General features: G+C 66.8%; 2 protein-coding genes and 1 long non-coding RNA gene across 4 annotated transcripts; 2 read left to right on the forward strand and 1 right to left on the reverse strand.

Moving 5' to 3' along the window:
* Positions 1-152: 152 nt before the first annotated feature.
* Positions 153-3160, reverse strand: LOC134509824 (uncharacterized). Its single transcript, XR_010069436.1, has 4 exons — positions 3128-3160; positions 1639-1693; positions 1468-1521; positions 153-197 (listed from the first exon to the last, which is right to left on the reverse strand). It is a non-coding gene; the product is annotated as an uncharacterized LOC134509824 (long non-coding RNA).
* A 986-nt stretch (positions 3161-4146) lies between these two features.
* LOC134509826 (kinesin-like protein KIF1C) lies at positions 4147-13519 on the forward strand. The gene is given in 25 exon segments (XM_063322415.1): positions 4147-4161; positions 4548-4931; positions 5037-5161; positions 5469-5544; positions 5637-5816; positions 5924-5989; positions 6425-6603; positions 6724-6835; positions 7537-7585; positions 7588-7613; positions 7727-7792; positions 7921-7999; positions 8098-8176; positions 8459-8592; positions 9000-9124; positions 9240-9319; positions 9779-9854; positions 9961-10040; positions 10171-10265; positions 10554-10579; positions 10581-10638; positions 11198-11408; positions 11481-11553; positions 12167-12766; positions 13285-13519. Coding segments are annotated over 25 exon segments (3198 nt in total). The 3' UTR covers positions 13489-13519.
* A 1170-nt stretch (positions 13520-14689) lies between these two features.
* Positions 14690-20885, forward strand: PCOLCE (procollagen C-endopeptidase enhancer). Of its 2 annotated transcripts, XM_063322411.1 has the most exons (9): positions 14690-14836; positions 15569-15677; positions 16227-16485; positions 17442-17519; positions 17837-17961; positions 18058-18194; positions 19527-19822; positions 20400-20573; positions 20661-20885. In XM_063322411.1, exons 1-9 carry the CDS (start codon positions 14727-14729, stop codon positions 20801-20803), a joined length of 1431 nt encoding a protein of 476 aa, XP_063178481.1. In that variant the 5' UTR covers positions 14690-14726; the 3' UTR covers positions 20804-20885. The 2 variants fall into 2 exon arrangements, with proteins under 2 accessions (XP_063178481.1, XP_063178482.1); XM_063322412.1 differs by lacking the exon at positions 17442-17519 and having other exon boundaries at positions 14692-14836.
* The last annotated feature ends 1373 nt before the right edge of the window (positions 20886-22258 follow it).

Consider the following 22258-nt stretch of genomic DNA (forward strand, 5'->3'; position numbering starts at 1 on the left):
AAAACCATGGCGGTGGGGCGTGGTGGGGCGTGGCAGGGAGTGGCTGGCGGGCGGAGGCGGGCTGGAAGGAGGAGGCGGGGTGTCAGCGCCAGGGAGGCCCGGGCTTTGTTAGCGGGGGCTTAACGAGGCCGGGGGCTGACGAGGCGGCCTACCTGGGGTCAGCGGGGTCACAGTGGCGGCTGACGGTGCGGGACCGCCTGGGGAGAGGGGGGGTTAGGGGGGGCTATAGGGGCTGGGGGGGCTGTAGGGGGTGGGGGGTAGCTACAGGGCATGGCTATAGGGGATGGGGGGGCTGTAGGGGATGGCTATAGGGGATGGGGGGCTGTAGGGAGTAGGGGGTAGCTATAGGGGATGGCTATAGGGGATGGGGGGGCTGTAGGGAGTAGGGGGTAGCTATAGGGGATGGCTATAGGGGATGAGGGGGCTGTAGGGGGTGAGGGGTAGCTATAGGGGATGGCTATAGAGCATGAGGGGGCTGTAGGGGGTGGGGGGTAGCTATAGGGGATGGCTATAGGGGATGGGGGGCTGTAGGGTGGGGGGGGTAGCTATAGGGGATGGCTATAGGGGATGGGGGGGCTGTAGGGGGTGAGGGGTAGCTATAGGGGATGGCTATAGGGGATGGGGGGCTGTAGGGGGTGGGGGGTAGCTATAGGGGATGGCTATAGAGGATGAGGGGGCTGTAGGGGGTGGGGAGTAGCTATAGGGGATGGCTATAGGGGATGGGGGGGCTGTAGGGAGTAGGGGGTAGCTATAGGGGATGGCTATAGGGGATGAGGGGGCTGTAGGGAGTAGGGGGTAGCTATAGGGGATGGCTATAGGGGATGGGGGGCTGTAGGGGGTGAGGGGTAGCTATAGGGGATGGCTATAGGGGATGGGGGGCTGTAGGGAGTAGGGGGTAGCTATAGGGGATGGCTATAGGGGATGAGGGGGCTGTAGGGAGTAGGGGGTAGCTATAGGGGATGGCTATAGGGGATGGGGGGCTGTAGGGGGTGGGGGGTAGCTATAGGGGATGGCTATAGGGGATGGGGGGGCTGTAGGAGATGGTTATAGGGGATGGGGGGAGCCATAGGGGGCTATGGGGGAGCTATAGGGGACAGGGGAGCTATAGTCAACATTGATATAATCAACATCAACATAACTGATATAGTTATCAATTGAATAAAACATTTTACGTGTGTCTGAATCTTCCAAAACAAGTAACAGCGACTTAACCAGAATCAATATAGCCCTGACTTGACGTGTACCCAAATCCATCCACATAATCCATGTGAAAATAATTACTACTAACTATATCCATCGTTTTATGTTTCTCCGAGCTTGTTACTATAACCAGTATTGAATTAACCCATATAACTAATATTGATATAATTCACACCAATCTGCCAACCCCAGAACCCAATTTATGCTTATCCAAACCCATCGATATCATCGATATTGGTGCAATTAATACCAAAACACCAACTATACCCGTAGTTGAGCGGCGCAACGAGGCGCAGTTTGTCGACTGTTGACGCAAAGTCTCTATTAAAGAGCAAGTGCAGGTACAGGGGGTTCAATAGACCCATAATGGCGGGGGGACACCCCCCCCCACAGGCAGGGGCCAGTTTGGGGCCAGTTGGGGCCATTTTGGGTGCGCACCTGGCGAAGGGGCCGAGGGCTGCCCGGGGCTCGTCCTCCATGGGGCGGTGAGAGGCTGGAAATGGGGGAAAAGGGGGGAAAATGGGGGGAAAAGTGTGAGGGGGAAAAGGGGAGAAATGGAGGAAAATGGGGGGAAAGTGTGAGGGGGAAAGGGAGGGGAAGCGTGAGGGGAAAAGGGGGGGAAATCGGGGAAAAATGTGAAGGGAAAAGGGGGGGAAATGGAGGAAAATTTGGGGGAAAGCGTGAGGGGAAAAATGGAGAAAAAGGGAAGCAAAAGCGTGAGGGGAAAATGTGGGGAAATGGAGGAAAATGGGGGAAAAGCACGAGGAGGGAAACAGAGGGAGCAGTGTGAGGCGGAAAGGAGGAGAAAATGTGAGAAAAATGCGGGGAAAAGTGTGAGGGAGAAACGTGAGGAAAAGGTGGAAATGTGTGAGGGGAAATTTGGGGGAAAATGGGGAGAAGCCTGAGGGGAAAATGGGGTAAAATGGAGGAAAAGGGAGGGAAAAGTGTGAGGGGGGAAAAGGGGGGAAAAGCCTACGGAAAAGTTTGAGGAGAAAAAGGAAAGAATGAGGGAAAAGGGTGAGGGGAAAAGGGAGGGAAAAGGCGTGAAAAGCGTGAGGAGAAAACGGAAGAAAAAAGTAGTGTGAGGGGAAATGAAAAAGGAGGGAGAAGTGTGAGGGGAAAGGCTGAGGAAAAAAATGGGGGAAAGTGTGAGGAGAAAAGGGAAAGAACGGGGGAAATGTGGGGGGGAGAAATGTGGGGAAAGAAGGGAAAAGTGTGAGGGGAAAAAGGAGGGAAAAGGAGCTAAAAGTGTGAGCGAAAACTGTAAAGAATGGGGGAAACGTGTGAGGGAAAAGTGTGAGGGGAAAAAGAGGGTTATTATGGGAAAAGTGTGAGGGGAAATGGGGGGAAAGGAGGGAAAAACGGGGCCGGGGGGGGAAGGATGGAAAAGGGGACAAAAGCGTGAGGGGAAAAGGGGACGAAACTGAGAGAAAAAGGAGGGAAAAGTGTGAGGGAAAAGGCGGGAAAAACGCGTGAGGGAAAAGGGGCCCAAAGTGTGAGGGGGAAAAGGAAGGAAAAGGGGCCAAAAGCATGAGGGGGAAGTTTGAGGGTAAAAGGAGGGAAAAGGGGCCAAAAGTGTGAGGGGGAAGTTTGAGGGTAAAAGGAGGGAAAAGGGGCCAAAAGTGTGAGGGGGAAGTTTGAGGGTAAAAGGAGGGAAAAGGGGCCAAAAGTGTGAGGGGGAAGTTTGAGGGTAAAAGGAGGGAAAAGGGGCCAAAAGCGTGAGGGGGAAGTTTGAGGGTAAAAGGAGGGAAAAGGGGCCAAAAGCGTGAGGCAAAATGGGAGAAACGCGTGAGGGGAAACGGAGGGCAAAGGGACCAAAAGTGCGAGGGGAAAAGGTGACACAAGTCTGAGGGAAAATGAGGGAAAAGCGGGGACGCTCGTGGGGGAAAAGGGGCGAAACGGGGCCGAGGAGGGACGTTTCTCTCACCCGAACCCTCCGGTTTCCCCGCGGCGAGGCGAGGTGAGGTGAGCCCGGGGGTGGGGGGGGGTGTCACGGGACGGGGTGGGCCCCACGCGTGTTTTCCCCGTGGCCGTTGCCCCTTTAAGAGTGGGCGGGCCCCACAGAGCCCCGCCCATCGCTCCGCCTCCTTTCTCGTCACCGCGGCCGGGCCCCGCCCACTCGGCCGCCGCCGCCACCGCCTCCTCCCGGCCCCGGCCCCGGCCCCGGCCCCGGCCCCGGCCCCGCCCCGCCCGGGCCCTGGGACGGTGCCGAAGCGCCGGCCCCGCGGGCGGGGTGAGGTCGGGATGGCCGCCGTGGGGCGGAGGGGATGAAGGAACGCGGGGCAGGTGAGTCACCGGGCCCGGGGGGGGGCGGCGTTATCGGGGGCTTTGGAGGGGCTCGGGGGGTGGGGGGGCGGGTTAGGGGCGTAGAGAGCGGGTTTGGGGGGGTCCTAGGGAGGATCGGGGGGCTCAGGCGGTTGGGGGGGCGGGTTTAGGGGGGATCGGGGCAATTGGGGGTAGCTTTGCGGGGTTATAGGGGGTTGGGGGGGCTCAGAGGTTGGGGGGCGGGTTTAGGGGGGGTCGGGGGTAGCTTTAGGGGGGTTTGAGGGGACTCAGGGGTTGGGGGGGCGGGTTAGGGGGATCGGGGGGGTAGAGAGCAGGTTTGGGGGGTCTATAGGGGGGTTTGGGGGGTCTCGGGGGTGAGGGGAGCGGGTTAGGGGGATCGGGGGGGTAGAGAGCGGGTATGGGGGGGTCATAGCGAGGATCGGGGGGCTCAGGGGGTGGGGGGAGCGGGTTTAGGGGGGGTTACCAGGGGGTTTGGGGCAGATTCAGGGGTTTAGGGAGCGGGTTTAGGGGGCGTCAGGGGCACTCGGGGGGCTGGAGGTCGGGTTAGGGGGGGTGCCGGGGGGGTAGGGGGGCTATAGAGGGGGTTGGGGGACTCAGGGGTTTGGGGAGAGGGTTTGGGGGGGTTCTTAGGGGTGATCCCAGTTTCGGGGGGACTCGGGGATGGTGGGGGGGCAGGTTAAGGGGGTCTCGGGGCAGATAGGGAGCAGATTTTGGGGGGCTATAGGGGGGTTTGGGGGACTCCCTAGTGGGGGGGGCAGGTTTAGGGGGGTCACCGGGGGGGGGTTGGGAGGATTCAGGGGTTTGGGGAGCGGCTTTGGGGGGGTCACGGGGGCCTGGGGGGCTGTAGGGGGATGAGGCCCATTTGGAGGGTCCTCAGAGGTGGGGGGGGCAGGTTTAGGGGGGGCTGTAGGGGGGGTGATCCGAGCCTGGGGGGCCCTCAGGATTGGGGGGGGGGGGTTTTTCCCATCCTCCGGCCTCCATGGGGGAGGCTCAGACCCGGGGGGAGCCCCCCATTTTTTGGGGAGGGGGGATGTCAGTGACGGCCGGGGGGGCGGCGAAAGCCGAGCCGTGGGGGGGGCACATCATCTGCTGTTTATCCCGGCCCGGAGTCAACCGGGGACACGGGGGGGGAGGGGGAACGGGACCAGAGTGGGGGCTCCCCCCCCCTCAAAATCCCAACCTTTGACCCCCCGACCCTGACCTTGCCCCCACCCCCACCCCCCCCCGGGCTTTTGGGATCCTGCCTGTACTTTGTGGGGGGGGGGAATGGGGGGGGCTTCCAGCTCTTTCGTCATCGTCCCGTCCCCCCCCGCCGGTGCCGCCCCAGGGTTATTTTTAGGCCTCTCCTTGGCCTTGAAAAGGGGGGGGGACACACAGAGCCCCGGCCGGGCATTGTCATCCCCGTCCCCCCCCCCACCGAAACCGGGCCAGGGCGTTGCCGGCAGGTTGATGTTTAACCCAACCCTTGCGTGGGGGGGGGGGGGTGCCCCACACCCTATTTATTACTTTTTTTGCGGGGGGGGGGTGTTTGATGGTGTCCGTCCCGGCAGGGTGACGCCGACCCCGGCCATGGCGGGCGCCTCGGTGAAGGTGGCCGTCAGAGTCCGGCCCTTCAACGCCCGAGAGACCAGCCGTCAGGCCAAGTGCGTCATCCAGATGCAAGGAAACACCACCTGTGAGTGACATTGCGGGGCGGGGGGGGACGGGACACGCGTGGGAAGGACCCCCCCGCACTCCTGGGGGGGTCATACACATCCCCTCCCACCCCCCCCCCCCCTTCCCGTCCTTGTCCCCGCGGCACCATCCTGGCCACCGGCCCGGACAACCAGCTGCCACCGGGCTAAAAATAGCAGCCAAACTATGGCAAAAAAGGGGGGGTGGCGGTGACGCAGTGGGGGGGGGGGTCACGGTGTGTCCCCAAAACCTTGTTGTCACCCCCAACGTGTCGTCACCCCCCCCCCCGTCCCCCCGAAAACAACCAGGTATCACCAACCCCAAACTCCCAAAGACGGCACCAAGCACTTCACCTTCGACTACTCCTACTGGTCCCACACCTCGGTGAGTCCTGGAGGGGGGGGCACGGGGCTTCGGGGGGGGATACGGGGGGGTCCGGGACATCCCTGATCCCCCCCCGCCCCCCCCTCCTCCAGGAAGAGGACCCCCAGTTCGCCTCCCAGCGCCGCGTGTACCAGGACATCGGGGAGGAGATGCTGCTTCACGCCTTCGAGGGCTACAACGTCTGCGTCCTCGCCTACGGCCAGACCGGCGCCGGCAAATCCTACACCATGATGGGCCGGCAGGAGGCCGGGCAGCAGGGCATCATCCCCCAGGTACTTGGGGGGGGGGGGCGGGCAGGTTTTTTTGGGGGGGTTCAGGGTTTTTTGGGAGGGTTAGACCCCCCCCAAAAAAGCCTCCGGCTCACGCCGCTCGCCCCCAGCTCTGCCAGGATCTCTTCGCCCGCGTCGGCCGGGAGGGGTCCCCCGATCTCACCTTCTCCGTGGAGGTGAGTTTGGGGGTTCGGGGGGGGGGGGGGGGGCATCCATCTTGCAGACCCCCCCCCTCTTGGGGGGGGGGGGGTTAGAGGGGCCCCTCATCTTGCAGACCCCGGTTTAGGGGTTCGGGGGGGGGGCATCTGTCTTTCTAGATCTCCCGTTTATGGGGTTTGGGGGTTGGGGGGGGCCCCCATCTTGCAGAAACCCCCCCCCCCCCATGGTTCGTGGGGCTTTGGGGGTTCAGCAGTTCGGGGCCTCCCCCCCCTTCCCCATTTTGGGGGTTCACCCCCCCCATCCCAGCAGTTTGGGGGCCCCCTCCCCATCTCAGGGCCCCTTCCTCCTTCCCCCCATCAACGTGCCCCCCCCCGCTTCCTCCCCTGATCCATTCGGGGGTTGTGTCCCCCCCCTCACAGTTTCGGGGTGTCGTGTCGTCCCCCCCCCCCCAGGTGAGCTACATGGAGATCTACTGCGAGCGGGTGCGGGACCTGCTGAACCCCAAAAGCCGGGGGGGGCTGCGGGTGCGGGAGCACCCCCTGATGGGCCCCTACGTCCAGGACCTGTCCCGCCTGGCCGTCACCTCCTTCGGGGACATCGCCGACCTCATGGACAGCGGCAACAAGGCCAGGTGGGGGGGGCACCCCAGATTTGGGGGGGAGACACACACACACACCCACACCCCCCCACACACCCCCCACACCCCAAACCTCTCGGTGTCACCGTTGCGTGTCCGTCGTCCCCCCCCCAGGACGGTGGCGGCCACCAACATGAACGAGACGAGCAGCCGCTCCCACGCCGTCTTCACCATCGTCTTCAGCCAGCGCCGCCACGACCCCCTCACCGACCTCCACAGCGAGAAGGTGGGGCCCCAAACCCCCCCCTTCCCCCTAAAATGCACCCACGTCCCCCGCCCCCCACATCCCCCCCCAAATCCTGCCCCAAATCCCTTGAAATGCCTCTCAAATCCTGCCCCAAATCCTGTGAAAATTGACCAAATCCCTGGGGATCTCCCCCCTCCCCCCCCCCCCAAATCACCCCCAAATCCCCCCGACATTCCCCCAAATCCCCCCGACATTCCCCCAAATTCCCCTCGAAATTCCCCTCGTGCCCCCCCCAAGTCCCCCCAGAGCCCCCCAAATCCCCTCAACGCCCCCCAAATTCTACCCAAATTTCCCCCCCCCCGAAAAAAACCCTCCCACCCCCCCCCCCCAGGCCCCTCAAATCCCCCTCCCCGGCCCCCTAAACCTGCCCAGATCCCCCCCAAAAAACCGTCCAACCCCCCCAGACCCCCCCAACCTCCCCACCAAACCCACCCAAATCCCCCCCAGGCCCCCCCAAACCCACACAAATCCCCCAACCCCCCCAATCCCCCCCCAAACGTACCCCAATCCCCCCAGCGCCCCCCAAACACCCCCCAAACCCACCCAAATCCCCCCCAGCCCCCTCCAGGCCCCCCCAAACCCACACAAATCCCCCCCCCGCCACGCCCAACCCCCCCCCCCCAAAACGTACCCCAACCCGCCCAATCCCCCCCAGCCCCCCAACCCCCCCTGCCCCCCAGGTGAGCCGCATCAGCCTGGTGGACCTGGCGGGCAGCGAGCGCGCCGACGCCTCGGGGCCAAGGGCGTGCGCCTGAAGGTGAGGGGGGGGGGCTTTGGTGGGGGGGGACGCGCCCCTGTGCCCCCGGCGCGGGGGGTCCACAGTGTGACCCCCCCCCCCCCAGCCTTCCTCATCCTCCTCCCCCTCCCCAGGAAGGCGCCAACATCAACAAGTCTCTGACCACCCTGGGCAAAGTCATCTCCGCCCTGGCCGAGGCCGTGAGTGGGTTTTTGGGGGGGGGGGGACAGGGGACGGGGGGGGGTCTCAGCCCCCTCCCCAGACACCTGGGTCCCCTTATGGTGGGGGAGGGGCGCAAACCCCCTCTTTTTCCCTCCCCCCGCCCCAGCAAAACAGCAAGAAGAAGAAGCCGGATTTCATCCCGTACCGGGACTCGGTGCTGACCTGGCTCCTCAAGGAGAACCTGGGTGAGTCGGGGGGGGGGGGGGGGGGTTGGGGGGGGTCTGGGGTTTTTGGGGGACCCCCTGACCCCCAACTTCATCCCCCCCCCCCCCCCCCCCCGCAGGCGGGAACTCACGCACGGCCATGATCGCGGCGCTGAGCCCGGCCGACATCAACTACGAGGAGACGCTCAGCACCCTGCGGTGAGGGGGGGTGGGGGCTTTGGGGGGGGGGGCTGGGATTTTTTTTGGGGGGTGGGGGTGGGGGTTCTTGGATTTTTTTTGTGGGGGCTCTTTGATTTTTAGGGGGTGTCTGTGATTTTTTATTTTTTTGTTGTTTTTTTTGGGCCGGGGCGTCTGGGATTCGGGGTGGGCTCTGTGATTTTTGAGGGGGGGGGGGTGGGGGGGTGGTATTTCGGGGGGGGCTGTTCTGTGCTCCGGGGGGGTCCCAGCCCTGTCCTTCCCCCCCCCCCCCGCCCCCCGCAGCTACGCTGACCGCACCAAGCAGATCCGGTGCCACGCGGTGATCAACGAGGACCCCAACGCCCGGCTCATCCGGGAGCTGCGGCAGGAGGTGACCCGGCTGCGGGAGCTGCTGCGCGCTCAGGGGCTGCCCCACGGTCAGCGGGGGGGGCTGGGGGGGCACTTGGGGGGCTGGAGGAGGGGGTCGGGGGGCTGGGGGGGCACTTGGGGGGCTGGAGGAGGGAGTTTGGGGGGCAGAAAAGGGGACCTGGGGGGCTGGGGGGGGGGTTAGGGGGCAGAACTATGGGGGTTTGAGGGGCTGGGGGAGGACTTGGGGGGCTGAGGGAGGGGGTTGGGGGGCTGGGGGGGACTTGGGGGGCAGGAGGAGGGGGTTGGGGGGGCAGATTGCGGGGGGGGGGGCAGAGTGAGGGGCTCTGGGGCAGATTTGGGGGCCAGATGGGGAGGGGGACATGACGCTTGTGGGGCAGACTTGGGGGCAGAGTGAGGGGACTTGGGGGGCAGGGGGGAGCCCCCTCCTGACCCCCCCCGATTCCTCCCACCCCAGACCCCCCCGATTCCTCCCCCCCAGACCCGAACGCAGCCCCCCCCCGCGCCCCCCCCCCGCCGTCAATGGGGGGGCCGGAGCCGCTGCCCCCCCTGGGCCCCGCCGAGGCCATGGAGCGGCTGCAGGTGACCCCCCCAAACCCCCCCCGCTGGGGGCCACCCAGGCGTCCGGGTGTCGTTCCGCCCCCCCCCCCCCAAAATCACGTTGACCCCCCCCAAAAATCGGCGTGTCCCCCCCCAGGAGACAGAGAAAATCATCGCGGAGCTGAACGAGACCTGGGAGGAGAAGCTGCGGCGCACGGAGGCGCTGAGGCTGGAGCGGTGAGGGGGGGGCGCCCCCCAACCCCCCCCCCCCGCCCCCCCCGAGTGCCGTGTCCCCCCCCCCCAGCCAGGGCCCTTGCTGCCCCCCACGTGGGCCCCCAAATCCCTCCATGCCCCGCCCTGCCCCCCCCCAAAAAACCCTCCTGTCCCCCCTCAATGTGCTCCACTGCCCCCCAACGCACCCCCCCCAGGGCTCCCCCCACAACACCCCCAGCCCCCCAACCTACCCCCCAGCCCCCCAACTGCCCCCAACAGCCCCCCAAAACTCCCCCGGGACCCTCAAGCCCCCACAGCCCCCCCGAACCCCGCAACTGCCCTCCATGGCCCCCCCACGAACCCCCCCAATACCCCCCCACAGTCCCACCCAGGCCCCCCCAGACGCCCCTTTTTGCCCCCCAAGACCCCCCAGAGCCCCCCAAATTGCCCAGCCCCCCCCCGACCCCCCTTTCTGCCCCCCAGGGAGGCGCTGCTGGCCGAGATGGGGGTGGCCCTGCGGGAGGACGGCGGCACCGTCGGCGTCTTCTCCCCTAAAAAGGCAAGTCGAGGGGGGGCCCCCCAAAACCTTACCCCCCAAAAAAACCTTATATGCCCCCCTGCTGACCCCTAACTCTTTATTTTTGGGGTGCCCCCCCAAAAAAAAGACCCCCCACTTGGTGAACCTCAACGAGGACCCGCTGATGTCCGAGTGCCTCCTCTACTACATCAAGGACGGCGTCACCAGGTGAGGGGGGGCGAAACCCCGGGAGAACCCCCCCCCCAAAACCCTCTGGGGGCCCCGTCACATCTATGGGGCCTCCCCCCAAAATCCCTGTGCCCCCCCCCTCCCCAATGTGTTTTTTCGCCCCCCCCAGAGTGGGCCAAGGGGACGTGGACATCAAGCTGTCGGGGCCCTTCATCGGGGGGCAGCACTGTCTCTTCCGCAGCTGCCCCCACCCCTCGGGCGAGGGTAGGCCATTAACGGGGGGGGGGGCACCAGATTTTGGGGTGCCCCCCCCATTTCTCCTCTCCCCCCGCTTTGCACCCCTTAATTCATATTTTGCCCCCCCCCCAAAATGCTGGCACTGGAGCAGGTCACCGCCGGCCCCCCCAGGTACCGCTCCCCCCCGCGCCGCAGGGAGAGGGGTCCTTGGGGGGGAGGGGGGGGTGTTATTTTTGGGGGTGGGATTTGGGGTCCCCCCCCCTGTTATCAGTGGGGTGACCCCCCCCCAACCCTTGTTGCCCCCCCCCAAAAAAGTGGTGGTGACGCTGGAGCCGTGCGAGGGGGGCCGAGACCTACGTCAACGGGAAGCAGGTGACGGAGCCCGTGGTCCTCAAATCCGGTAGGGACCCCCCCGACACCCCCGACCCCCCCCAAATCCTCCTGACCCCCCCAGAGCCCCCTGTGTCCCCCCAACCCCCCCTCAAATCCCCTTTTCCCCCCCAATCCCTGTGTGCCCCCCCGATCCCCCCCAAAACCCCGTGTCCCCCCATAAATCCCACCCAAGTGCCCGTGTCACCCTGGTTTTTCCCTCCGAATCCCCGTTTTTTCCCCCAAAAAATGTCCATTTCCCCCGAAATCCCCATTTCCCCCTTCCCCCAAATCCCCATTTTCCCCCCAACCCCCTATTCCCCCCCCCAAATCCCCATTTCCTCCCCCTTTCTCCAACAAATTCCCATTTTTCCCCTCAAACGCTCTGAATCACCATTTCCCCCCATTTTTCCCCCATCTTTCCCCCCAAACCCCTATTTTTCCCCTATTTCCCCCCCAAATTCCCCCAAATCCCCGCTTCCTCCCCATTTCCCCCCCCCCAAATCCCTATTTTTCCTCCCCCAACCCCCCAAATCCCTGTTTCCCCCGTTCCTATTTCCCCCCCCGACCCCCCGTGTCCCCCCCCCCAGGGCAGCGGCTGGTTTTGGGGAAGACCCACGTTTTCCGCTTCACGCACCCCGAGCAGACGCGGCGGCAGCGGGAGCGGGGCCCCCCCGGGGACGGGGACAGGGACCCCCCCCGCGACGGGGACCCCCCCGGGGACCCCCCCGACTGGAACCTGGCGCAGCGCGAGCTGCTGGAGCAGCAGGGCATCGACATGCGCCTGGAGATGGAGAAGAGGTGGGACTCCGGGGACGCTGGGGGACGTCTGGGGACGCTCGGGGGGGCGCTGACGCCGTGTCCCCCCCCCAGGCTGCAGGACCTGGAGAACCAGTTCCGGCGGGAGAAGGAAGAGGCCGACGGGCGGCTGGAGCAGCAGCGGGGGGTGAGGGTGTCCCCGGGTGTCCCCAGGGTGGCCCAGATGGTCTCCGGGTCCCCGAGATGTCCCCAGGCTGCCCCCCCCCTCCCGTCCCCCCTGTCCCTACCGTGTCCCCGGCTGTCCCCTCTGTGGCCCCAGGCGTCCCCTGGGTGCCTGAACCCCTCCCTGGGTGTCCCCTGGGTCCCCCCAGTTGTCCCCAAGCCACCCCCCATCCCATCCCATCCCATCCCCTGCCCCCCAAACTTGTCCCCCCATGTCCCCGCCATGACCCTCAGTGGCCCTGGGTCCTCTGGGTGTCCCCAAATGTCCCCTGGGTGCCTGAGCTCTGCCCTGGGTGTCCCTTGAGTCCCCCTAGTTGTCCCCAGACCAGTCCCCCCATCCCCACCCCGCCCCCCTCATGTCCCCACCACGTCCCCTCAGTGGTCCTGGTGTCCCCTGGGTCCCCAGGGCGTCCCCTCAGTGTCCCCTCCGTCCCCTACACGTCCCTGGGTGTCCCCTGGGTCCCTCTAGTTGTCCCCGAGCCACCCCCCAGCCCATTTCCCACCTTCCAAACCCGTCCCCCTGTCCCCCACCCCGTCTCCCCCGCGTCCCCACCGTGTCCCCTTGTGTCCCCCCCCAGCAGACGGAGGCCACCGACCCGGCCCAGCGCTGGTGCGAGGCCGGCTGGCGCCTCATCTCCTCCCTGCGCCAAACCCTCCCGGCGGCCACCGTCCGCTCCGTCCTCCGCCGCTGCGGCCTCCCCCACCCCAAGCGCCGCGAGCCCCTTCGCGTTTACCAGATCCCCCAGCGCCGCCGGGGGGGGGACGCGGCGGCCACCACCGATGACCCCCCGCGGGTGACGTTGGCGGAGCTGAAGGCGCAGGCGGTGAAGGAGGTTTGTTACGAGGTGGCCCTGAGGGGCTTCCGCCAGGCGCGGGGCGAGGTGGAGGCCATGAGCGTCCTCAAGATGAAGGAGCTTTGCCGGCGCTACGGCCAGCGGGACCCCGAGGAAGGGGACAGCTGGCGCGCGGTGGCACGGGACGTGTGGGCCACGGTGGGCGGAGGCGAGGAGGACGACGGCGGGGACGTCAGCGGCGAGGTGGCGGGGCTGCGGGAGCACCTGGCCAAGCTGGCGGGGACCCTGCGGGAGGTGACGCGACAGAACAGCCTCAAGGAGCGGCAGATCCGGGCCCTGCGGCACCGCGTGGGGCAGATGGAGCGCGTCATCCCGCTGCCGCCGGTGAGGGGGGGCGCTGCCCCATAGCCTGCCCCATAGCCTGCCCCACGGCGTGCCGCAGGGTGGCCCGTGGGAGCCGGGTGTGGGTCCTGCCCATCCCATGTCACCCCGTGGGAGCCTGGGGTGGGTCCCTGCCTGCCCCATAGATCCCTGGGGTGGGTCCTGCCTGCCCCGCGCAGCCCCCTGGGCCCCTAATATGCATCTTCCCTGCCCCACAGCCCCCCCCAACCCCTCTCCAGACCCATTCCCAGCCCCCTGGGACCCCCAAGTGTTGCCCCTCCCCACACCTCGGCCCCCTGGGACCCCCAGATGTTCCCCCTTTGTCCCACAGCCTCCCCCCCCCTCAGCTGCCAGGGACCCCCAAACGAGCCCCCCCAACCCTCCCACAGCCAGCCCCACGAGACCCCCAGGTGAGCCCCCCCCAACCCCCCCACAGCTCCCTGGACCCCCGAGTGCCACCCTCCACCCCACCCCCTCCCAGACCCCCCCTAACCGCCCCCCTCCCCTTTCCCCCCCTACAGGACGAGGACGCAGATCCCGCCTCCCCCCAGGAGCCCCCCCCTCAGGAGCCCCCCCCGGCCTCCAGCGCTGGGGGGGCGGGGGGGTCCCCATCATCTTCCTCCTCCTCGGCGGCGGCGGCGGCGCGGCTCTGCCGGCTGATGGAGCAGGACCCTGTGTTCCGGCGGGGGCGGCTGCGCTGGCTGCGCAGGAACAGGCCCGTTTAGCAGCTGGGGGGGGTGGGGGAGGCCCCCCCCCCCCACCCCCTCACCCCCCCCCCGCCGCTCCCCTCGCTTCACCCCTTCCCCCCCGCCCCAGGACTGCAAACTGCGCTTCCCCTTCAAGAGCAACCCCCAGCACCGCCTGGCTTGGGGGGGCGACACCCCCCAACATGCCCCCCCCACGCACACCCACCCCCCCCCCAGCTCGGGGCGCCCCCGGAGGGGGTCACTGGATGGGGGGGCGCCCCTCCCCCACCGCCAGCCCACCCCTCCCCCCTCCCCCGCCCCCCCCCGCCGGCAGCACTCGGCCCCCGACCTCAAGGCACGAGGCCCCCCGGCTTAGGGGGGGGCTGGGGGGGGACGGGACACGGCGCCGCGGGGGGTGAGGGGGTACCGGAGGACCCCCCGCCCCCTCCTCCCCCCGGGGACAATCGGAGCTGCCCCCCCGCAAGGTGCTGAGTGGGGTCATCCCATGGGGGGGTGGGGGGTCCCCGAGCTGCTGTCAGCCCCCCCCCCGCGTGTGCGTGAGTGTGTCCGAGGGGGGGAATTAAGGGGGACCCCCCACTTAATGAAGGGGATCCCCTAATTAAAGGGTGAAGGCCACTAATTAAAGAGAAAGCCCTCATTAAAGGGGGCGCCCCCCCCCCCCCCGCCAAGGTGGTGCCGCCTCCGTTTCCCTGCACGTGCCGCGCCCCGCCCGTGCCGCCACGTCATCAGGACGTCACCGCCGCGCCCCGCCCACTCCAGCTTGGCAGCCGGAGGCCACGCCCACCGCGGCTTCTCTGTGCCCCGCCCCACTTGGGACTGGCCCCGCCCCGTCCCTACAGGGTGCCGCGAGAGTCACGCCCCCATTGCTGGCCCCGCCCCTTCTCTACGCATGGCGGGCGGGGAGACACGCCCCCATGGCGGCCCCGCCCCTTCTCCAATAGGGCACGCAGGAGGCGTGGGTTACGAAAGCCCCGCCCCTATCGGTGCCCCGCCCCGTCCTTACAGGGCAGCGCTGCCTATGCGCGTGGTTTACGGAAACCCCGCCTCTTTCCTTATAGGGGCATCGCCGGTGGGGGCGTGGTTTGTGGAGACCCCGCCCCTTCCCCGCCAATCCAGCGCTCGGGTGGGTGTGACCAAAATCTACGCCCCCTCGGGGGCGTGGCTTGGCGCAGGCTCCGCCCCTCCCGCCCCCCCGCCTTCCCCCCCCCCCGGGGGCTCGGGCCCCCCCGGCTCCACTCGCCCCGTCCGGCCGCGCCATGAGCCGCCTCCCGGCCCCGCCGCTCCCGCTGCTGCTGCTGCTGGCGGCCCTGGGCCCCCCCGCCGCGGGGCAGGCGCCCCCCCCCACCGCCCGCCCCAACAACACCCGGTAACGGCACCCCCCCGCCCCGGTTTGGGACCCCCCGCGATCGGGCCCCCCCGCTCTCGGGGCCGGGACCCTCCTCGGCCCGGGAGCCCCCCCCGGGGTCTGGGACACCCCCGGGACCGGGACACCCCACCCCGGCCGTGACCCCCCCCACGGGACCTCCTCAGTCTGGGACACCCCTCCCCGGGACTGACAACCCCCTCCCCGCGGCCGGGACAACCCCTGGTCCGGGACCCCCACGGTCTGGGACCCCCCCTCAGGCCCGGGACCCCCCCGGGACTGGGATCCCCCCTCTCGGTATGGGCCCCCCCCCAGTCCGGGACACCCCCCGCGGTAACTGGGACCCCCGCTGGGCTCGGCCCCCCCCCAGCCTGGGACACCCCCCCGGGACCCCCTCGGTCTGGGATCCTTCCCCCCGGGACGGGGAACCCCTCCCCCCCGGACTGACAACGCCAGGGGTCCGGGAGCCCCCCCGGGACCGGGATTCCCCCACCCTCCCTAGAGACCGGGACCCCCCCCCGGCACCGAGACCCCCCCCGTGTCCGCCATCCCCCCAGGTCTGGGCCCCCACGACTCTGTTACCCCCACCCGGACCGGCCTCCCCCCAGCCTGGGACCCGCCATGTGTCTGTGCCCCCCCCGGGATCGGGTCCTCCCCGCGATTGGCCCCTCCCGACGCCCCCCCCGTCCCGCCCCCGGCCCATGCCCCCCCTGACCCCCCTGTTTCCCCCCCCAGGCCGGTGTTCCCGTGCGGGGGGGACCACCGCGGGGAGTCGGGGTACGTGGCCAGCGAGGGCTTCCCCCAGCACTACCCCCCCCACAGCAACTGCACCTGGACCATCACGGTACGGACACCCCCAAAATACCCCCCCCGGGCACCCCAACCCCCCCCGGCACCCCAACCCCCCCCCGGCACCCCAACACCCCCCTGGGAACCTCCAAACCCTGCCACTACCCCCCCCCAGCAGCAACTGCACCTGGGCCATGACGGTACGGACACCCCCAAGTACCACCCCGGGCACCCCACCACCCCCCCGCACCCCACCACCCCCCCCGCTGTCCCCACGTCCCTAAGGGCCAGGCTGTGACACTCACCCCGATGCCCCCGTGTCCCCAGGGGTGATGCTCACTGTCCCCATGTCCCCCCCGTCCCCGTGTCCCCCAGGTCCCCAAGGGCCAGGTGGGGACAGTGACCCTGTGTCCCCGTGTCCAGGTGGTGACACTCACCCCGTGTCCCCTGATGTCCCCGTGTCCCCATGTCCAGGTGGTGACACTCACCCCGTGTCCCCTGATGTCCCCATGTCCCCAAGGGCCAGGTGGTGACACTCACCCCGTGTCCCCTGATGTCCCCGTGTCCAGGTGGTGACACTCACCCCGTGTCCCCGTGTCCCCAGGTCCCCGAGGGCCAGGTGGTGACCCTCTCCTTCCGCGTCTTCGACCTGGAGCCGGACGCCCTGTGCCGCTTCGACGCGCTCTGGGTGTTCGGTGGCCACGGGCCGGGGGCTCCGCTCTTGGGCCGCTTCTGTGGCACCTTCCGGCCGGGGCCGCTGGTGGCCGCGGGCAACCGGCTGCGGCTGCGGATGGAGAGTGACGGCGGCACCGCGGGCCGGGGGTTCCTGCTCTGGTTCAGCGCCGGGCGCCCGCCCGCCCACGGTGAGATGGGGTACGGGGGGGGCAGCGCCGCCGGCAGACAGGAGGGACCCCCCCGGAACCACGTGGAGACCCCCCAGAACCCCCAAACGCCCATGGACCCCCCAGAACCCCCCAAAAAACCCCAGAAACCTCATAACCCCCCCCAAAACCCCACGGACACCCCCCATAACATACCTGGAGACCCCCAAAACCCCCCAAACCCCTTGGAGACCCCCCAAAACCCCATGGATCTCCCAGAACACACCTGGAGACCCCCAAAACCCCATAGACCCCCCCAGAACACACCTGGAGACCCCCAAAACCACCCGGATACCCCAGAACCCCCCAAAACCCCCAGGGACTCCCCAGACACACCTAGAGACCCCCAGGACCCCCCCCCCCAATACCATAATGACCCCCTAAACACCCACGAAGGCACCTAACCCCCCCATGGACCCCCCTAAACACCCCTATGGACCCCCCCAATCCCATAGCCACGCCCCAAAACCCCATGGCTGCCCCCCCCAAACCCCCCAGACTCCTCCCAATCTCCCATGAACCCCCCCAAAAACACCTATGGCCCCTAAAACCCCATGGAGCCCCCCCAAAACCTCCATAACCCCCAAGGCCAGTGACCCCCCCCCCCAAACCCCCTACTGAGCCCCCTAAAACCCCGACGGCTCCTAAAAGCCTATGGACACCCCCAAACCCCCACGGAGCCCCCCAAACCCCCCCACCCCTCCCCCAAATCTCCAGCCTCTCCAAAACCCCCATAGCCCCCCCAAACTCCCACGGAGCCCCCCAAAACCCCTATAGCCCCTAAAACCCCCAGAGCCCCCCAAAACCCCCATGGAGCCCCTCAAAACCCCCACAGCGCCCCTCCCAAACTCCATGCCCCCCCCAAAGCCCCCGTAGCCCTCCCCAAAAAAACTCCATGCCCCCCCCCGACCCAGCCCAACCCTCAGGACCTTTTGCAGGGCCCCCCCACGGACGGCGGCGTTCGGGGGTTAATAATAAACCCCATTTTTTCGGGGAGTCCTGGCACTATTTTGACGGTGAGTATGACCCCCCCCCCCCCCAAATATATAAAAACAACCCCCGGGGGGGGGGTCTCGCACCCCAGGAGTCCCTCCCCCCTGCTTTTCCTTCCTCCTTCTCCTCCTCGGGTGGTTTTTGGCATCGCCCCCCCCGTAATTATTCTTTTTTTGGGGGTTGTGGTTGAAGGGGGGGGGGGAAGAAGCCATACCCTGCCCCCCTACGGCCACATTTCGGGGGGGTCTGAGCGAGAGAGGAGATGCCGGCGGTGCGGGAAAACTGAGGGGGGGTGTCACATTGTGTGTGTCCCCCCCTAAAATCTGATTCCCCCCCCCAGAACACCAATATTGTGGGGGGCGGCTGGAGAAACCCCAAGGGAGCCTGAAGACCCCGAACTGGCCGGAGGAGAATTATCCCCCCGGGATCAGCTGCTCTTGGCACATCGTAGCCCCCCCGGACAAGGTTTGGGGGGGGTCTGAGGGGGTCTGGGGGGGGGGTCCTCAGGGTTTGGGGGGGTGTCTTAGGGCTGATTTTGGGGGGGTTTTGTGTCCCCCGAAGGTGATTGAGCTGAGGTTCGGGAAGTTCGACGTGGAGCGGGACGCTCACTGCCGCTACGACTACGTGGCCGTTTTCGAGGGGGGGGCGACGGACGACGCCCGGAGGTTGGGGAAGTTCTGCGGGGAGGAGACCCCCGGGTGAGACACCCCCACATCGCGGGGGGGGGACACGACACACCCCCAAATCTGACTGACCCTCCCCAAATCTGTCTGGATCCCCCTAAAACTGCCTGATCCCCCCAAAAGATGCCCGATTCCCGGAAAAAAAAGCCTGATCCTCTCTAAAAACAGCCTGGACCCCTCAAAAATCATCCTGCTCCTCCCCTAAAATCATCCTGGACCCCCACAAAATTGGCCTGAGCCCCCCCAAAATCAGGCTGACCCCCCCAAAGCTGCCTAACCCACCCCAAAGCTGCCTGATTCCCTGAAAAAACAGCCTGGTCCTCCCCAAAAACAGCCTGGACCCCCCCCAGTTCATCCTGATCCCCCCTAAAATCAGCCTGGACCCCCCAAGAATTGGCCTGAGCCCCCCCCCAAAATCAGGCTGAGCCCCCCCCCAACATGACTGACCCCCCCAAAGCTCCCTGATCCCCCCAAAGCTGCTGGATTCCCTGAAAAAGCAGCCTGGTCCTCCTGAAAATCAGCCTGACCCCCCCCAAATCAGCCTGATCCCACCCTAAAATCAGCCTGGACCCCCCCAAAGTCGGGATGAGCCCCCCCGCAATCCAACTGACTGCCCCCCAAAAGCTGCCTGATTCCCTGAAAAAACAGCCTGATCCCCCCCAAAACCATCCTGCCCCCCCCAAAACCAGACTGGACCAGCCCAAACCTGCCTGAACCCCCATAAAACCAGCCTGACCCCCCCAAATCATCCTGACCTCTCCCCCCAAACGCTTCCTGATGCCCCAAATTCATCCTGACTCCCCCAAAACCCCTCCTGACCCCCCCAAACCCCTTCTGTGACCCCCAATACCCTCCTCAACCCCCCCAAATACTCCCTTAAATGCCCCAAAACCCCTCCTGACCCCCCCAAACCTCTTCTGAGCCCCCAACCCCCTCCTGATCCCCCCAAAACTCCTCCTGAGCCCCCCCAACCCCATCCTGAGCCCCTCTAAACCCTCTTGAGCTCCCAAACCCCCTCCTGAAACCCCCAAAACCCAGCATGACCCCTCCAAACTCCTGATCCCCCCGTTTCTCCCCCCCCAGACCCCTCAAACCTCTCCTGCCCCCCCCAAACTCCTCCTGCCCCTCCAAACCTACCTGTAATCCCCCCCAACCCCTCCTGACCCCCCCAAATTCCCTCCTAACCCCCCAAACCCTCTCCTGCCCCCCCCATTTTCCCCCTCTGAACTCCCCCAAACCCCTCTGGACCCCCCCAAACCTCCTCCTGACCCCCAAACCCCCCTGCACCCCCTAAACCCCACCTGACCCCCCAAAAGCCCTTCCTGACCCCCCCGTTTCCCCCCCCAGCCCCATCCTCTCCTCCAGCCACGAGCTGCTGGTTCAGTTCGTCTCGGACCTGAGCGTGACGGCCGACGGCTTCTCCGCCACCTACACCCTGCGCAACCGGGACGCCCCTCCTGCCCCCGCCCCCAGCACCGACCCCCCGAACCCCAAAACCAAAGGGGGTGGGAAGGGGAAAGCTCCCCCCGGGCCGAAAACAGTGACACCGGCTGCCACCGCCATCCCCGTCACCGCCACCCCCTGCCCTCAGCGATGCCGGCGGGTCGGGACATTGCAGAGCAACTTCTGCGGCAGCGATTTCGGTGAGGACACCCCACCCACCCCCCCCAAAATGGGGGGGTTGGGGGCGGGGGAAGAGGTTGAGGACCCCCAAAAATTGGGGGGTGGGGAGGGGAGTGGCTGGAGAGCCCCTAAAAATGGGGTACGGGGGGACATGGCTGAGGAACACCCAAAGATGGGTTACAGGGATGGCTGAGAACACCCCAAAATGGGGGTACAGGGAGGGGGGATGGCCGAGGACCCCCCCAAAAATGTGGTATGGGGAGGGGGGATGCTTGAGGACCCCCCAAAGTGGCAGTATGAGGAGGAAGAAGGCTGAGGACCCCGCAAAGATGGGGTAAAGGGATGGCTGAGGAGCCCCCAAAATAGGGGTACAGGGAGGGAGATGCCTGAGGACCCCCCCTAAAATGGGGGTACAAGGAGGAGGATGGCTGAGGAATCCCCCAAAGGTGGGGGGACAGGGAGAAGGATGACTGAGGACCCCCCAAAGGTCCAAAGTGGGGGTACAGGGAGGCGGGTGGCTGAGGACCCCCCAAAGCTGGGGTACGGGGCGGGGATGACCGCGGTTTCGGGGTGTCTGACCCCTCCCTGTGCCGGCAGTGCTGACTGGGACGGTGAAGTCGGTGTCGCGGGGTCCCCCCCAGGAACAGGGCTGGGCCGTGGTCTCCATCCTGGGCCTCTACAAATCGGGGGGGCTGGGGGTACCCCACCCCCCCAAAGGGGCCACCCTGCGCCTCCAGCTGCCCTGTCGCCTCTGCCCTGGCCTCAAGAAAGGTGGGTGCAGAAGGGAGGAGGGGGTGTGTGGGAGGGATCTCTGTGCCCCCCCCCTCATATCCTGACACCCCCCAAAATCTCTTCCAGGCTCCAGCTATATCCTGATGGGGCAGGTGGGGGCAGATGGGGGGGCCGTGCTGCCCCCCGAGGCCTTCGTCGTCCCCTACCGCCCGCAGCAGCAGCAGGTTTTGGGGAACCTCAGCAAGAGGCCGTGTCGGGGGAACCCCTGAGACGCCCCCCCGGGACCTCCCCCATATTGTGGACATCCCTCCCCCCCCGCCAATATGCAATTAAAGCGCGCAGAGACGGAGGGTGAGAGTGATGCCATGTCGCAGGGGGGGTGCCAGACCCCTCCCTACCCCCCCCAGCGCCCCTTTCTCTCGGGGAGGACGGACACAGAGCGACCCCCCCCACGGTGGGGCCCGAGGGGGGTGACCCCAGTGGCTCGGAATCCCCCTGTCACAGCCGCCCCCCCCTCACTTTAAAGCCCGCGGCTCCTTTAAGAATGGCCAGGGGCGCGGGGAGGCAGGAGAGGGACAAGGATGGGGACAAGAATGGGCACAGGGCACCTGTGGGGGTGACACTGGGGACAGGGATGGGGACAAGAATGGGACAGGGCGCCTTTGGGGACAGTCACAGGGACAGGAATGGGGATGGGGACAGTGACAAGGACACCCCCCCCCCCCCCCCATCGATCTCACTGTCCCTGCTGCTCCCTGTGGGCCGGTCGATGGCGGCAATAGCAGCGACGAGCCCACTGGCCCCGGGGGGAAGAGGGGCCGGGGGTGGCGGGGCCTCGGGGCAGGCAGCGCCCGCCATGTCGAATCTCAGCCTGGCTGCCAGCAGAGCCCGCCTTCTCCTCACACCATTCTTCACTGCTATAGGTTGGGAGGGCTGTCAATCTCCCTCTGCTGAGGTGATGCGGCCTCTGATTGGCTGTCTGGGGGGTGTCTCTTTCTCTCCCCCCACCCACCCTAGTGCCCGCCCTCCCGTGAGGTGATGTTTCCTCTGATTGGCTGCCTGGGATTCCCCCCCCTTGCTCCTCCCATGCGTAAGACAGCCTGTCAATCATCCATCGGCCTCTCTCCCGCCAGGTGTGATTGGTGGAGGCGGTGTGCCCCGCCCCTGCCCTTTGGCCGGCCGCCTCTTACCACCTGTCCTGCAGGCCTCGAAGCTTGATTGGTTGGCCACATATCAATCACGTGCCTTGCTCCTGCCTCCTCAAATGCGATTGGCTGTCCAGGGTCCACGAACTCCCCACAGGCATACTAGCTCCGCCTTCTCGCTCGCGATTGGTGGAGAGCCGTAACCCTCTCCTTTCCAGCCCCTAAACTGGGATTGGCTGCGACCAGCCAGCAATCCCGCCTCCGCTGGGAGACGATTGGTCTTCCTCCTATCCATCAAAAACTACTGCACCGCCCTCTCCGATTGGCCACCTCCCCTCGCTCCTCCCGCTCTGATTGGCCGAGGGGCTGTCCTCGCCCCCGGGGGGGCGGTGGCCTCCCTGCGCGGCAGCTTCCGGCCGCTCAGTCGCGCAGTGGCGGCCGCGGCGAGCGGAGCTCCGCCTCCGCCGGGGGAACCCCGCCATGGCGGCGGGCGAGGCGGGCACCCTGACGGCCGACCTGCCGCCTCCGCCGCTGCTGTCGCCGCCGCCGCCGCCATCGCCGCCGCCCGGAGGAACGGCT

This window comes from Chroicocephalus ridibundus, unplaced genomic scaffold (genome assembly GCF_963924245.1).
Source record: "Chroicocephalus ridibundus unplaced genomic scaffold, bChrRid1.1 SCAFFOLD_571, whole genome shotgun sequence".
NCBI classification, from domain to species: Eukaryota; Metazoa; Chordata; class Aves; order Charadriiformes; family Laridae; genus Chroicocephalus; species Chroicocephalus ridibundus.

What these genes read in the sequence shown, in the direction of transcription:
- PCOLCE (XM_063322411.1), top strand. Translation starts at nt 14,727, where the DNA reads ATGAGCCGCCTCCCGGCCCCGCCGCTCCCGCTGCTGCTGCTGCTGGCG. An exon ending in ACTGCACCTGGACCATCACG is followed by an intron (nt 15,678 to 16,226) that starts GTACGGACACCC and finishes CCGTGTCCCCAG; the next exon opens with GTCCCCGAGGGCCAGGTGGT. An exon ending in TGCGGGGAGGAGACCCCCGG is followed by an intron (nt 18,195 to 19,526) that starts GTGAGACACCCC and finishes TTCCCCCCCCAG; the next exon opens with CCCCATCCTCTCCTCCAGCC.